Genomic DNA, 16,014 nt, shown 5'->3' on the forward strand with positions numbered 1-16,014 from the left:
TCCACGGCAAAGTTTTAAGAATAAGTATAATTAAACTCTCGCTGAGAATTAAATTCTCTCATCTCATTCGTAACTTTGATGCACTCTCCTATCCAGAGTTCCATGCGGCAAGCCAGCATAGAATCTTTGCCACAGGCCAGAAAGACGTAACGTTTCGTCACATCTACAAAAAAATAGATGCTCCTCCATTGCCCACCTTCAAAGAGACTATTGCACTTTATATGGCATACCTCGTTGATGTGAAGGGCTTTGTCAGCTACAAATCGGTTCGAGGATATCTGGTACCTACTTCTAATCTGCAGAAGGACAATGGATTTGATGATTTGATAAGTGATAAGTGGCATCTCTCGTGTGTATTGCACGGAGTGAAGCCTGAACTTTTATTATCGGAGGACCCCGCCGTGCGCATGTCTCCTCGGCTGTTTTTAACGCGGGGGTCTAGATTAGATATGTCCAACTTAACACATGTTAGTGTGTGGGATGCTTGCCTTACTGCCTTTTATGGTGTGCAGAGGACAGGTAATCTTTTGGCTAACAAGCTGTTTAATCCACATAAGGATCTGCGTCTCTCCGATCTCTCTGTTTGCGAAGGAGGATGCTTCCTGAAACTGAAAGTGACAAAAACACTGCAATTTAGGGAACGGCAGTTGGAGGTTCTGTTGCCCAGAGTTGAAGGTAAAGCACTCTGCCCTGCAGCAGCTCTAGATAACCTGCTCAAGAGTGAAAGAAACCATGACCCAGAACAGCCTCTCTTCTGTACAGAAGCAAGGACAGTATTGACTGAGACTACTTTCATTTCAACTATTCGTCAACCGTTGCGTGATCAGGATGTACTCATGTCGGATCACTCCTTCAGACGTAAGGGTGCCACGTGGACCTTTGAATCTGGGAGAAATCGTTCAGGCCCCAGGCTTCTGGAAAAGTGACACTTATTAGCGATACATGGACATATCGCCCAAAACAAAGCTGAGAGCCTTGACACAGTTTTTTTTCAATCGTCGTCAGAGTTTCCAGGTTGGTTAAGTATGGTTAATTTTACCTCACGAACACCTTACTCCTCTCCCTGGGGTTGGGTTTGTTTTTAGGTAGTGTTAATTAAGCAATCATGGCGTTGTAAAGCTATGCATGATGCTATATGTTCTGCATTCAATATTTGTCACATTATGTGGCATTGTAACGTTGCAAAATGGCGCAGTAAGTTTTGCAAACTCTCCTTTGTATTATTTTGTTTATTTCGGAAGTGGTATCCCATTTAAAGTAGAAACGTAACAGGTTAAATTCGGTTTTTAATTAGTGGTAGGGATATTGTATTTGGTATGGTGAGCAGAGTTGCTTCCCCTTCATTATGTCACTGATATTGGCAAGCATCGTTGCAGGGCGTGCACGACGAAATTTGACCACTCCGTCCCACCCAGTATTATTTACTGGCAAGGCAACATCGGATATTGTTTGCTTCATATACAAGTTAGCACCTGCTCATTCCAATAATAAAGTTAAATTCTTTGTATGTTATTTGTTCTGCATTCAATATTTGTCATATTATGTGGCATTGTAACGTTGCAAAATAGCGCAGTAAGTTTTGCAAACTCTCCTTTGTTTTATTTTGTTTATTGCAGAAGTGTTATCCCAAGCAGTGTGTGCGCGTGCGTGCGTGCGTCCGTCCGTCTGTCGGTCCGTGCGTGCGTGCGTGCGTGTAACAAAAACACCCGTTGCTTGTAGTTATTATTGACTCAACCCCGGAACAGACACATGGTTAAGTCGTTACATTAGGTTCATCCATAAAGCGTCCATTGTAAGTTTCAAATTAACGACGAACTTCCTCCAAGCATTCTAAATGATCAATAATCAGTTTTCGTCTTTATTCCGTCGAATATCCATGCATAGTACTTATGTAATATTATTATAATGATATGTGCAGGCAATGTTCCCAGTCTTATGCGCCGCAACTGTGCAGATGTGCGTCCAAGAAGCGTCCCGAAACACTATGGATATATATAAGGTTCCCCAAACCGAGATACGCAATCACGTCACCTGAAGTTGTCGCCCAACATGGAGAAACCACAAAGTTTTAGAATATCCCTAATTGCGCAAATAGGCGTTAAAACATGTTCATATCATTAAACGTTATCATTTTCTTGCAAGCTGACAAACATGCATATGATTGTTTTCTGTCACACAATGTGAATCGTGATTACTTAATAACAAAAAATAGTTTCTGGCTAAACATCCAGTAGTTTAAACAACGACAAATTCACATATCATAAACTAAATTAAAAAAATAAAAAAATAAAACACCTCTTTGTATCATGTCGGTAACTGAAACAACGTCTACTTTGAAGAACACCGTTTGATATTATCATGGTCCGGATTTATTAGAAAATGCATCTTTTTCACTAAACGATAACAAACTGTTCCTTATTCTTGCTACCCAACTGTTCGCCATATCATCATAGGGAATGGTTATTTTCAAAAGTTCCTCTGTATCGGGACCCCAGTTCTGTAACCTGCTACCCCAGTAGTGCAACATCCGCAACACCTGTGGATCAGCCGGCATCGTGCGCATCTGAGACATCACCGACCCTCTGTGAATATCAGGCCGCACACAACATGGCTGAAAAATTGGCTTCACTAATTTATTGGCTGGCTCAGGCGTAGACCGTCTGATTCTATCAACAGTTATATTTCTGCTTCTATCCCCTTGTCCAAGCATGAGGAAATTAGGCATAGATATTTCAGCAACGTCAGGGTGTCTTTTTTGGACATCCTTGAGGTATCTGTGAAGGAACTTCTCCTGTTTGTCCTGTACATGGAAGGGATATTCATCCATATCCACTGATGTCATCCAAGTAGAGTTTGATCCTTCTCTTTCAATCCATTTCTTGTAGCATTGAACTTGAGCTTGCATCGCATTGTGCGTGTATATTCTTGTGTAGGAAATTAGACGTAGGGTTATATACCGACGGAGTTGTCTTTCCATGTCGTCATCTCCGGTATGCCAGTGGTCGCAGATGTACACATGTTCAACACCAGCTAGAAACATATAATGCAACCACTGTTTCAACTCTCGTATTGTCCATTTTGCCTTGTCAGCTCTATACAGTCTCACCATCAATAGATGGCTCAGGTAAAATCTGGTCTTGTGTTGACCTGTGAGGGTATTTTTATACAGTTCTCTTTGCCAAAGAGGAGGAATCATGCCAGATTCCAATGCCTTTTCGTAGTTCAATATAAACATTCTCTGGCCACTATTCAATAAATCATTTCCGACACGTTCTGTAACATTTGTGGCGTTAACCCCAATGGTCGAAGTACGGGGAACGCTTTTACCAGTGACGCCAATGTCCTGTTTTGATATTAACTGGTGATGATTCTCTTGGTCTCGAGAATGTTCATGTTTGGAGAGCATCTTGACTTGCAAGTAGACTAGTAGGCTGATAATGCCGACAACGGCTGCAAACGCTCGGTTGTAGAGACGACGCATTTCATTCTTGGACCTGTAATGACAACGATAGTTTAGTTAGGATTATAACAGAAATTCATTTGGTTGATGAACTGTTAAAAGTGTGGACATCTTGGGGCGCTGGGTACTTGCACAAGAAAATATGTTCACCAAAGGTTGGACGAAAGGAGGACTTCCACAGGTTCTCAAATACATCCTCTCTGTAGTGGCCATGCTAGATGTAATGGAAACTGTTGGTGGACAAAACCAAGTGCTTTACGCCGCTGATTGAGAGCTATAGTCTAAGCCAAATCAAACCTCTTTCCCCAACAGTCATTCTCATGTTTCATAAATCAATATCAGTGTACATTAAATAAAGCAACATACTTCCTTCCTGAACAAAATAAAATCTGCTGATCGCACAGAAGATTGCACCAGCTTTGTCATTCGCATATGTATGTATCGATATCAATGGATGAGTGAGTATGGCATTATGCCATTTTTAGCAGTATTCCAGCACTACTACGGCGTTTTACACCAGCAATGAGCTTCACACATTGTGCGGTATAATGGAGATGGACACCAGATATGGGCTGTGTGCATTCCAGCAATATCACAGTGGGGGACACCTAATATAGGCTGTGTGCATTCCGACAATATCATGGTGGGGGACACCAGGTATGGGCTGTGTGGATTCCGACAATATCTTAGTGGGGGACATCAAATATAGACTGTGTGTATTCCAGCAATACCATGGTTGGGGACACCAGATATAGGCTTTGAGTGTTCCAGCACTATTGTGGTGTTGGACACCAGATATGGGATGTGTACATTCCAGCAATACCATAGTGGGGAGCACCAAATATAGACTGTGTGTATTCCAGCACTATCCTTGGTTGGGGGCACCAGATACAGGCTTTGAGTATTCCAGCACTATTGTGGTGTTGGACACCAGATATGGGATGTGTACATTCCAGCAATACCATAGTGGGGAACACGAAATATGGGCTGTGTGTATTCCTGCAATATCAAGATTCGGGACACCAGATATGGTGTGTGTATTCCTGCAATACCATGATGGGGGACACCACATATGGCATGTGAGTATTCCAGCAATGTCATGGTGGGGGACACCAGGTATGGGCTGTGTGCATTCCGACAACGTCATAGTGGTGAACACCAAATATAGGCTGTGTGTATTCCTGCAATATCATAGTGGGGGACACCAGATATGGTGTGTGTATTCCAGCAGTACCATGATGGGGTACACCACATATGGCATGTGAATATTCCAACAATATCATAGTGGGGGAAATCAGGTATGGGCTGTGTACATTCCCACAATATCATAGTGGGGGACACGAAATATGGGCTGTGTGTATTCCAGCAACATCAGGGTGGGGGACACCAAATATGGGCTGTGTGCATTCCAGCAATACAATCGTTGGGGACACCAGATATGGGCTGTGAGTATTCCAGGACTATTGTGGTGTTGGGCACAAGATATGGGATGTGTGCATTCCAGCAATACCATAGTGGGGAACACCAAATATGGGATGTGTGCATTCCAGCAATGCCATGGTTGGGAACACCAGATATAGGCTTTGAGTATTCCAGCACTATTGTGGTGTTGGACACCAGATATGGGATGTGTACATTCCAGCAATACCATAGTGGGGAACACCAAATATAGACTGTGTGTATTCCAGCAATACCATGGTTGGGGACACCAGATATAGGCTTTGAGTATTCCAGCACTATTGTGGTGTTGGACACCAGATATGGGATGTGTACATTCCAGCAATACCATAGTGGGGAACACCACATATGGCATGTGAGTATTCCAGCAATATCATAGTAGGGGAAATCAGGTATGAGCTGTGTACATTCCGACAATATCATAGTGGGGGATACCAAATATGGCCTGTGTGTATTCCAGCAACATCATGGTGGGGGACACGAAATATGGGATGTGTGCATTCCAGCAATACCATGGTTGGGGACACCAAATATGGGATGTGTGCATTCCAGCAATACAATCGTTGGGGACACCAGATATGGACTTTGAGTATTCCAGCAATATCATGATGGGGGACACCAGATATGGGCTGTGAGTAATGTGAGCACTATTGTGGTGTTGGGCACCAGATATGGTTTGTGTGCATTCCAGCAATACCATGATGGGGGACACCTAATATAGGCTGTGTACATTCCGACTATATCATGGTGGGGGACACCAGGTATGGGTTGTGTGGATTCCGACAATATCGTAGTGGGGGACACCAAATATAGACTGTGTGTATTCCAGCAAGATCATGATGGGGGACTCCAGATAGGGCATGTGAGTATTCCAGGAATATCATAGTGGGGGAAACCAGGTATGGGCTGTGTACATTCCAACAATATCATGGTGGGGGACACGAAATATGGGCTGTGTGCATTTCAGCATTATCATAGTGGGGGACACCAAATATGGCATGTGAGTATTCCACCAATATCATGGTGTTGGGCACCAGATATGGGTTGTGTGCTTCCAGCAATACCATGATGGGGACAGCAGAGGAATGTGAGTATTCCAACAATACCATGATGGGGACACCAGATATGGGCTGTATGGATTCCAGCAATATCAAGTTGGGGGACACCAGAGGGCTGTGAGTATTCCAGCAAGACCATGCTTGGGGTCTGGTCTGTTCTAGCAATATCGACCCGTGAAGGTCCCGGGGTAGAATAGGCCTTCAGCAACCCATGCTTGCCATAAAAGGCGACTCAGCTTGTCGTAAGAGGCGACTAACGGGATCGGATGGTCAGGCTGGCTGACTTGGTTGACGCATGTCATCGGTTCCCAATTGCGCAGATCGATGCTCATGTTGTTGATCACTGGATTGTCTGGTCCAGACTCGATTATTTACAGACCGCCGCCATATAGCTGCAATATTGCTGAGTGCGGCGTAAAACTAAACTCACTCACTCACTCACTCTAGCAATATCATGGTAGGGAACACCATAAATAGGTTGTACATTTTCCACCAATATTACGACGGAGGACATCAGATACGGGCCGTGTGTATTCCAGCAATATCATGGCAGAAAAAAACAAGCCACTTCAAATCGTGTCAGAACGCCTGGAAGGAGTTAGATTGTGTGTCGAATGCTTCTGGCCTTCAGGTGAAGTATTCTTCGAATGTTTCGGAATATCGATTGAAGTTGGAATACAGCTTGAATGTGCTTCGAATACACCTGGAATACGTACAAAACGTCCCGAATGCTCTTCAGTGAGCCAGAACTCTGATAGAAAACGTGGCCACCTGTCACTGGAACGTTAGATAGCATTTGGTAGTAGTATTCAAACAGAATGCGGCTCGAATTTGGAAATATTTTTTTTCTGATCGACTCCCCTTGATAATCCAGTCAATTAGGGCGAAGAGCCTCTTTAGAAAACTGGGGCATGTTTCACAAAACTCTCGTACGCTTAAGACCTTGTAACTTTTCTCGTAGTATCTGTTACAATATAGGAGGTGCAATGGCTACGAGAAAACTTACGAGATCTTAGGCTTACGAGAGTTTTGTGAAAAGGGCCCCTTAACATTTCCAGGCGAAACTGAGACACTGAGGTTATCCCTTACATCATTCAATATCTTCACTTCTAATTCTCCACACATTATTCTGTGACAACGCGGTAGTGAATCCCACGGTGGTTTTAGTGAATAACGTATTCAGGACGTATGAATCACGAGCAACTGATGCAGACATCTTGAAAAGTAACGTAGACAGAATTGACTCATGGAGGGGTAAGTGAGTGAGTTTAGTTTTACGCCGTACTCAGCAATATTCCAGTCTGTAAATAATCGAGTCTGAACAAGACAATCCAGTGATCAACAGCACCAGCATCGATCTGCTGGGAACGGATGACATGTCTCATCCAAGTCAGCGAGACTGACCACCCGATCCCGTTAGTCACGGATGTAGCTGTGCCCCTTGCCAGCATTGTTTTGACTGGCCTTCAACGAACGCTAGGGTGGTTAAATGAAGCTACAAAAATCATGAAAACATTGGAAATAAAATCCAGCTGAACTGAATCTTAGGGTAGCCTAAATGTAAGTACAAAAATATCTCTATATTTTCTTTCATTGCGTTAATGCAGATGCTGGCGACATGACTAACACATTTACGGTATCTATGGAGCTCAAACTTCAAGTGCTGTTTATCACGGAAGATAGTGATCGTTTTCCTTAATGCGTCACAATACTTTCCACACTCGAATCCTACTGAGTGTAATTATAATGAGACAGAAACAAATTTCGTCCTGACGTATTTGGACCACGTGTTGCATCACACCTTCCAACCTCTCATTGTCGCTCACTGACTGTCTTTAAAAGTGAAGCATATCTGACAGTTTTGAGGTGTTTTGATTATGTGCCCAATGTACAACATATCCAACGCCGATTATTATGTGTGGACTCGGCTAGAGATGCACTGGAAATAATCCCGCAAGGTTGCGTCCCGTGAGGGGGACAATGGTGGGAGCCACGTGTTGTACATATGCGTATCCTGTGTTACACGTGGTCTTCATCTACAGCATGGATGTGAACTTCATCGGCTCGGCATCACACACTCATAGTATTGATAGTAATGTAGCAGAAGTAAGTAAACCTTAACTTAAGTTATCAAAGTATTTGCAATAACGCCAATAGTAACAGAATAAGAAAAAGGTGTAGATAAGAAAAAGGTGCAGCTAAAGACTCAGAATGAGATTTTGGAAAGAGGCTCAGAATAAGACTCGGAGAAGAAGGCTTCGAGTGGATTCGGGGAAGAAATGAGGGACCATATGGCATTAGGGAAAGTGACAAAGTCTGAGATTGGGATTGAGGAAAGTGAGGGAGTATCAGCCTATCAATGGGGAAAGTGACAAAGTCTCAGATTGGGATTGCGGAAAGTGAGGTAGTATCAGCCTAACAGTGGGGAAAGTGACAAAGTCTCAGATTGGGATTGGGGAAAGTGAGGTAGTATCAGCCTAACAGTGGGGAAAATGACAAAATCTCAGATTGGGATTGGGGAAAGTGAGGTAGTATCAGCCTAACAGTGGGGAAAGTGACAAAGTCTCAGATTGGGATTGGGGAAAGTGAGGTAGTATCAGCCTAACAGTGGGGAAAGTGACAAAGTCTCAGATTGGGATTGCAGAAAGTGAGGGAGTATCAGCCTAACAGTGGGGAAAGTGACAAAGTCTCAGATGGGGATTGCGGAAAGTGAGGGAGTAACAGCCTAACAATGGGGAAAGTGACAAAATCTCAGATTGGGATTGGGGGAAGTGAGGTAGTATCAGCCTAACAGTGGGGAAAGTGACAAAGTCTCAGATTGGGATTGCGGAAAGTGAGGTAGTATCAGCCTAACAGTGGGGAAAGTGACAAAGTCTCAGACTGGGACTGGGGAAAGTGAGGGAGTATCGGCCTAACAAGAAGGAAGGGGATGGTCTCATTCTAACAATGTGGAAAGTAATTAAGTCTGAGACTGGGATTGGGGAAAGTGATAGAATATCAGCCTAACAAAGGGGAAAGAGATAGAGTCTTAGCATAACAGTGGGAAAGTGATAAAGTCGATAAAGGCTAAGAATGAGATTAGGAGAGTTAAAGTGAGAGGGAGCCAGACTAGGACTGGGGAAAGTGACAAAGGCCAAGAATGAGATTGGGGAAAGAGATAGGTGCCCACAATATGAATCACAGACGACCAAAGATGGATTAATAGGTGTAGACAAATATCAGATTAGCATAGATGTAGACAAGGGATAGAGACTCACACATGTGTAGACAAGGGACAGAGATTCTCACTTGTGTAGAAAAGAGAGAGAGAGAGAGACTCACAAAGGCGTAAACAGGGTACAGAGCCTGACACAGGCGTAGACAATGGACAGAGAGTCGCACAAATGTAGACTTGGGGCTTAGACTAGCACATGTGTAGGCAGAGGACACAGACTGACACACATGTAGACAAAGGACAGAGACAAGCACAAGTGTAGACATGGGGCAGAGACTGACCCAGATGTATGCGTAGACAATGGCAAGAGATTAACATAGGTGTAGACAAGAGACAGAGATTAACACAGGAGTAGACAAGGGACACAGATTAACACAGGTGTAGACAAGGGACACAGAGTCACAGGTGTAAACAAGGGGCACAGATTAACACAGGTGTAGACAAGGGACACAGAGTCACAGGTGTAGACAAGGGACACAGATTAACACAAGTGTAGACAAGAGACAGAGATTAACACAGGTGTAGACAAGGGACAGAGACCCATAGACAAGGAGAAAAAAATCAGGTGTAGACAATTGGCAAAGACTCACAACAGTGTAGACAAGGGACATGGACTCACACAAGTACAGACAAAGGGCAGAGACTCGCACAGGTGTAGGCAGAGAACAAAGACAATCATCGGGGACAGAGACTCACAAATGTGTAGACAAATGGAGAGGAATAGCATGGATATAGATAGCTGACACAGACTGACACAGGTACATGACAAGGTGTAAACGTCTTTCATACGAGTTTTTCTAGAGACAGACACTTTGAAATAAACATCATCTGCTAGGCAAGTTTTACTCTACCGCGTTATCATATGCATGAAATCATACCTACCTCATACGCCCATCTTATATCAGCATAATCTTCCTGCCCAGGCCGGCGACCCTTCCGTCAGACCAACCCAGTCGCATAATGCACTACAAGATAACGTAAAGCGTCGATTAGGGGCCATCTCAAAACATGTAACATGTGAAATATGCCATCAATACTGTTACGCCATCGACGCTTATCTTTAAAGATAACAAGCACATGCCAGAGCTCAGAGCTCAGATTGATAAAGCTGCTACAGCGCCCATGATACACAAAAATAGAATGAAAACTTCATATCGAGAAAGATGTAGTACTTCACCTTAAATTCCTTCAATCAGGTTCAAACATGTCTCAGTGATGAGGACTCGAGAGACATTCAATATCACTACAACACCCGGCACCCCTACCCCGATCATTTAGTCACATTCGTATCAGCCCTCTTACTTTAGTGTGAATTAAACAAATTAAACAATAAATAAACACACATATGGTTTAAAAAATGACGTAAGATTTAATTTCGTTATCATGACCGAGAACTTAATATGCACTGTATGAATATACCCATTTAATGTACTTTGAACTTTTGACACGTTCCCTATTATGTTATAAAAGGAAAAAAAACGCCCAGAAGGTCACTGTGACCCGATAGAACTTAAACACTGGGGACTGATTCTGCGGGCTGATGATGATCATCATCATCTCAGCGTATCAAATTGTGATATGTGAAGGAACCACACATAGTATTAGTACTTACTAAGAATACAAGAAATAAGTGATTTCTGACGAATTAAATTTATAGCAATTTTGATTGCAGTGTTCAGACGCACATTTGCAAGAACGCCCTCCTCCCAGGTTGTGTGTATACACAGAATGATCTGCCAAGTCTGAAAGGGCTCAGGAAATTACTTTTATATTACATTATTTTTGATTGATTAGAGTTGACAGTAACATTTTATGCACAAGAGCTTAAAAACAGTTGACACCGGAGCTATTATTGTATAAACGATAGACCGGGTTCCGTGAAAGCTGTACAAACAATGCGACTTGAAGAATGCTTGAACTTGATATTTGCTACCTCACACTTCAGTTTGGGGCACCCTAATGTGATTATAATGTCAAAAACGACGCCATAAACCGTTGGGAGTGCATCTGAGTGTATTTGCGTGTTGCAATATGTATGTGTGTCTTCACACGTGTCTCCGCACGTGCCCTTATATGAATGCACGCGTATGTGCATACCCATCTGAATGCTTGCTGGTGATGAATACACGTGCCTGGATGCATGCATGTGTGCTTATCTGAATGCATGTGTGTGTGTGTGCGTGAACTGTTGTATGCCTATTTCAGTGTGTGCACGTGGGTTTTGGTGTATGCTCTGAAGGTATGCTTGTGCAGTTAATTCACGTCTTGGTGTGTGCATGCAAGCATATCTGAATGCATGCATGAGTCCTTTGCATTAGGAAAATAGACCTAAAAGGCATGCATACTGTGTACTCGAATGTGGGCGTATATAACGAAGGTGGGCATGTTAGGCAAGCATACAATGTGTGATGGTGTATGCACGCAACCTCATTGCTTGATACCTGGGTAGGCATGAGTTAAAGGATCGTTGTGCAACAGTATGTTACGTTTGTGCATATCCGTATTACGTTTCAGAACGTTACATGTATGGAAGAAGTTGGTGAGCAATATGTCATGTCGCCTTTCATGGTTTCTTTTAAATATAATAGGTCAAGGCCAGAGAATAACAACTGTAAATTGATCGACAAAATCACCGGCTGATTCCTGTTTATGATTCCGCTGTTTCTGACATTACTTCACAGGGAACGATGATAATAAACTGTTCCTCTCTTTGTGTTACCACATTGTCACTTATTTGCCCACTTAAAAATGAGAACAGCTATTTGTTTAACACAAGACCCCGCGCGTACACCCAGTTTTCAAGATATGTTGGTCTGGTGTAAGATCCCAATGAGAACTCGAAGTGCTACTTAACTGTTTGTTTAAATATACCTGTTTCAACATCATGTCTCACACGCGTTTATCACATACGACTTTGTAGGTCACAGAAACACAGCTTATTGAGGATCACTGCTCGGTTACGGACGAATTTTAATGTGGCACCCGCTTTGGACGACCGTCAATCAACACAGTGGAATAAGGCATCACTCCTCAAGCTCGGGGTTGTCACACAATGCCTGTTTCACTGTCACTTGCAGTGTTTTCGAATGTCAAAAACGCTTGTCTGTGCCACTGTCACACACTGACAGTCCCACTGTCACACATTGTTTGTACCATTATCACGCACTGTCTGTACACTGTCACACTGTCTATTGCACTCTCTAAAACTAGTTGTCCCACTGTAATACTCTCTGTCCCGCTGTTACACTCTCTGCACCACTATCACACACTCTCTGCCCCACAGGCACACCCCCTCTGTCCCACAGTCACACGCTGTCGCACACTCTCTGTACCACTATCACACACTCTCTGCCCCACAGTCACACACTCTCTGTTCCACTATCACACACTCTCTGCACCACAGTCACACACTCTCTGTCCCACTATCACACACTCTCTGTCCCACTATCACACGCTCTCTGTCCCACTATCACACACTCTCTGCCCAACTATCACACGCTCTCTGTCTCACTATCACACACTCTCTGCACCACTATCACACACTCTCTGCCCCACAGGCACACACTTTCTGCCCCACTGGCACACACTCTCTGCCCCACTGTCCCACGCTCCCTGCCCCACTGTCACACACACTCTGTCCCACTGTCCCACACTCGCTGCAAAACACTGTCCCACGCTCTCTGTCCAACAGTCACACACTTTCTGCCCCACAGTCACACACTCTCTGTCCCACTATCACGCTCTCTCAGCACCACTATCACACCCTCTCTGCCCCACAGGCACACCCCCTCTGTCCCACAGTCACACGCTCTCTGCCCCACTATCGCATACTCTCTGTACCACTATCACACACTCTCTGCCTCACAGTCACACACTCTCTGTCCCACTATTACACACTCTCTGTCCCACTATCATACACTCTCTGCCTCACAGTCACACACTCTCTGTCCCACTATCACACAGTCTCTGCCCCTCTATCACACACTCTCTGTCCCACTATCACACACTGTCTGCCCCATTATCACACGCTCTCTGTCTCACTATCACACACTCTCTGTACCACTATCACACACTGTCTGCCCCACAGGCACACACTCTCTGCCCCACTGGCACACGCTCTCTGCCCCACTGTCCCACGCTCCCTGCCCCACTGTCACACACACTCTGTCCCACTGCCCCACACTCTCTGCAAAACACTGTCCCACGCTCTCTGTCCCATTGTCAAAAACTTTCTATACCACTGTCACACACTGTCTGTACCACTGTCATATATTCTCTGCACAAGTGTCACACACCATTTATCCCACTGTTGTACATTGTTTTAAATTTTCTGCTTGTTAGCATTACATCCACTCATAAATCAGGGTCTTCACTTACCTCGAATGAAACTGATGTGGGAGATTGTAGGAGCTCTTGAGGTAGAACTTATTTCGATACCCGAGGCTATCCCATTCGCCTACCGTCCCGGTCGCTACAGCTCGAGGCTATTCCCTCACCGTGTTATCAGTTTGTGATAATGAAATCACCCGGGGATATGGATGCTCGTAAAAGTGAAATAATGAGCAATATATATGGTGTAACTATCTATTTCACACGATGAAGAGGAAGATTGCAATACAACCAGGGGATATTTTCAACTGGGATTGTCGCATAACAATTACTTGTTAGTTTAGACTCATAATGTTTTGCCTTCAGGTTAGTTCATTCAGTTTCCTTAGAAGCATGTGTTGTGAACACGGCCGTTTTAATACATCACTCTTTTTAATGTCTGAGTTGTTGGTTACATTCCTGCTTGAAAATGGCGGAGCCTCATTTTCATCCGATAACATTTCATTTAGTTATGTTATTCTTACATATCAGCTTAAATTCACGAAAGATCTGCGCGGCTGGTTAAGCATGTTCTGACGTTCTATGAATATAACACTAACGGCGACATAATGGGAATCACGTTAAATGGCCACTGACATATTTACTGTTTGCCCTCGGCATCAAGGGGTTTAAATAACAATTGTCCTGTTTCGAGTCAGCACAGTTCACTATGCACTACGTCTGAGATGTCAATTGTTGTAACATGCACATCTCAACCTGCTGATTATACCATCTGTATATAGGTGATATTACTATGTAATAAGAGCACCACAGCTGTGGAAAGTGTGTAAGTTAGCCATCATGATCAGTGCAGTATCTAAGTTTAACTGCACCACATTATTTACACTGGTTATAACGCTACGTTGTATTACAGTTCCAAAGGAAAGTGAAGGTGATCGATTTCACGCCCCGCTACTGCTCTACTGAATAGTTTGGTAAAAATGTGTGTTGGGAAGGGAGAAAGGGAGAGAGAGAGAGTGACAGAGAGAGGGAGTGAGAGAGAGAGGGAGGGAGGGAGAGAGAGAGGGAGAGAGAGAGAGAGAGAGAGGGAGAGAGAGAGGGGTGGTGGTGGTCGCTATTGTTCAGATATGGAAAGCACTCAGACGTGACAACCATATTCAATAGGTGTAAGGTTAAAGTCTGTCGTAACTTCTATTGAGCGAGTGAGTTAAGTAGATTTTAGCATTATGTTAGCAATATCACGGCCGTGAACACCAGAAATGTGCTTTAGACATTTCACCCGTGAGTGGAATCGAACCCGGTTATTCGGCATGACGCCGTAACCACTGTGTGCGTCTCCCACTGGTTAAGCTGTCCTTATAATGGAGTGTGATAGTTCCATCAGTGCGGCCTTTACTGGCCAAGCCGTCTTCCAGTACCAGCTGTGCATACCAGTCCGCCATCAGAGTGCGCTGATATTGAACACCAGCAAACCTATTGTTATATGCCTTTTGGGGGAGCAGAGCAGTGATTCAAGTAGACGTAGAAAAGCGTACCCCCTCCAACGTACCCCACTCCCCTCCATGACTGTGTCGTCTTGGCCACACTCCGTTTCGGTATACATAGTCAACTGTATCCTGAGATAAAGACAGGAATTTCCAGAGAGAACAATAACTGTTGAATATGTATGCATACGTATGAAATATGAAACTATACGTATACAGACAGATAATAGATTAGACATATTACTTACAACTGTCATGGTTGATACAAAAAATAAAACGTTACGCCATATACAAAATCTGTAGGACTTAGGGAAACAGTTGATTCAGGTAGAGGCGCTCAACAACACGTCCGCCCGTCCTCTAAACCCCCACCCCTCTCTCTAACGTCCCGCCACCCCAAACTGTAGAACTGTAGGAAATCTCTGAAACACTGAAAAAGTAGGTAGAAGCCAGTCAACTTACAGAGGAAGTCCAAATTCACAAAGTCGTCTGCACCTGTATGTAAGAACTCCCAGCGGAGAGATGTGTCCTGCAAGGTTGTGCTCTCTGCCTCTGTGTTTCTATAATAGTTGTGCAGCTGACTGCAGGACCGCTTCCCTGAAGATCCGGGTTGGGATCTGATGCGAGTGAGTGAATATTTAAAGTGGCGACACCTGTCGGTCAGTGTGTAGGTCGAATTCTAATTATGAAATAGAAGACCATATGAACCTTGGACAGGTATATATTAATTGGGCACAATTTTAGGTATTAGTTTCGTGGATAATTACACATATTACAATCTGAAGTCGTCTTAAAGATTCATTAATCTGTTGTGTTAGGCACAAACACTTAATATGTTTAACTTACATATATAAGGATTCTACATGCTTTGGATGTCTTAAATGTTATTTGTTTATGTTTGTATGCATGTCTGTATGAATGTTTGTATCGTGCTTATTTTTTTATCATGTCATAAACCTCTGATGTACAGAAAATTCCTTCGTGGTTTACAAAGCATGACCGTATCTTATC

The 16,014-nt window shown here is 43.7% G+C and overlaps 1 protein-coding gene across 2 annotated transcripts; it reads right to left on the reverse strand.

The window, feature by feature from the left end:
* Window positions 1-1,214: 1,214 nt before the first annotated feature.
* Window positions 1,215-15,631, reverse strand: LOC137255672 (uncharacterized). 2 transcript variants are annotated; one of them, XM_067793151.1, is made up of 3 exons: window positions 15,466-15,631; window positions 10,073-10,155; window positions 1,215-3,494 (listed from the first exon to the last, which is right to left on the reverse strand). In XM_067793151.1, exons 2-3 carry the CDS (start codon window positions 10,075-10,077, stop codon window positions 2,357-2,359), a joined length of 1,143 nt encoding a protein of 380 aa, XP_067649252.1. In that variant the 5' UTR covers window positions 10,078-10,155; window positions 15,466-15,631; the 3' UTR covers window positions 1,215-2,356. The 2 variants fall into 2 exon arrangements, with proteins under 2 accessions (XP_067649252.1, XP_067649253.1); XM_067793152.1 differs by lacking the exon at window positions 15,466-15,631 and adding an exon at window positions 13,568-13,692.
* Between the last annotated feature and the right edge of the window lie 383 nt (window positions 15,632-16,014).

This window comes from Haliotis asinina, chromosome 11, assembly GCF_037392515.1.
Source record: "Haliotis asinina isolate JCU_RB_2024 chromosome 11, JCU_Hal_asi_v2, whole genome shotgun sequence".
Lineage (NCBI taxonomy): Eukaryota > Metazoa > Mollusca > Gastropoda > Lepetellida > Haliotidae > Haliotis > Haliotis asinina.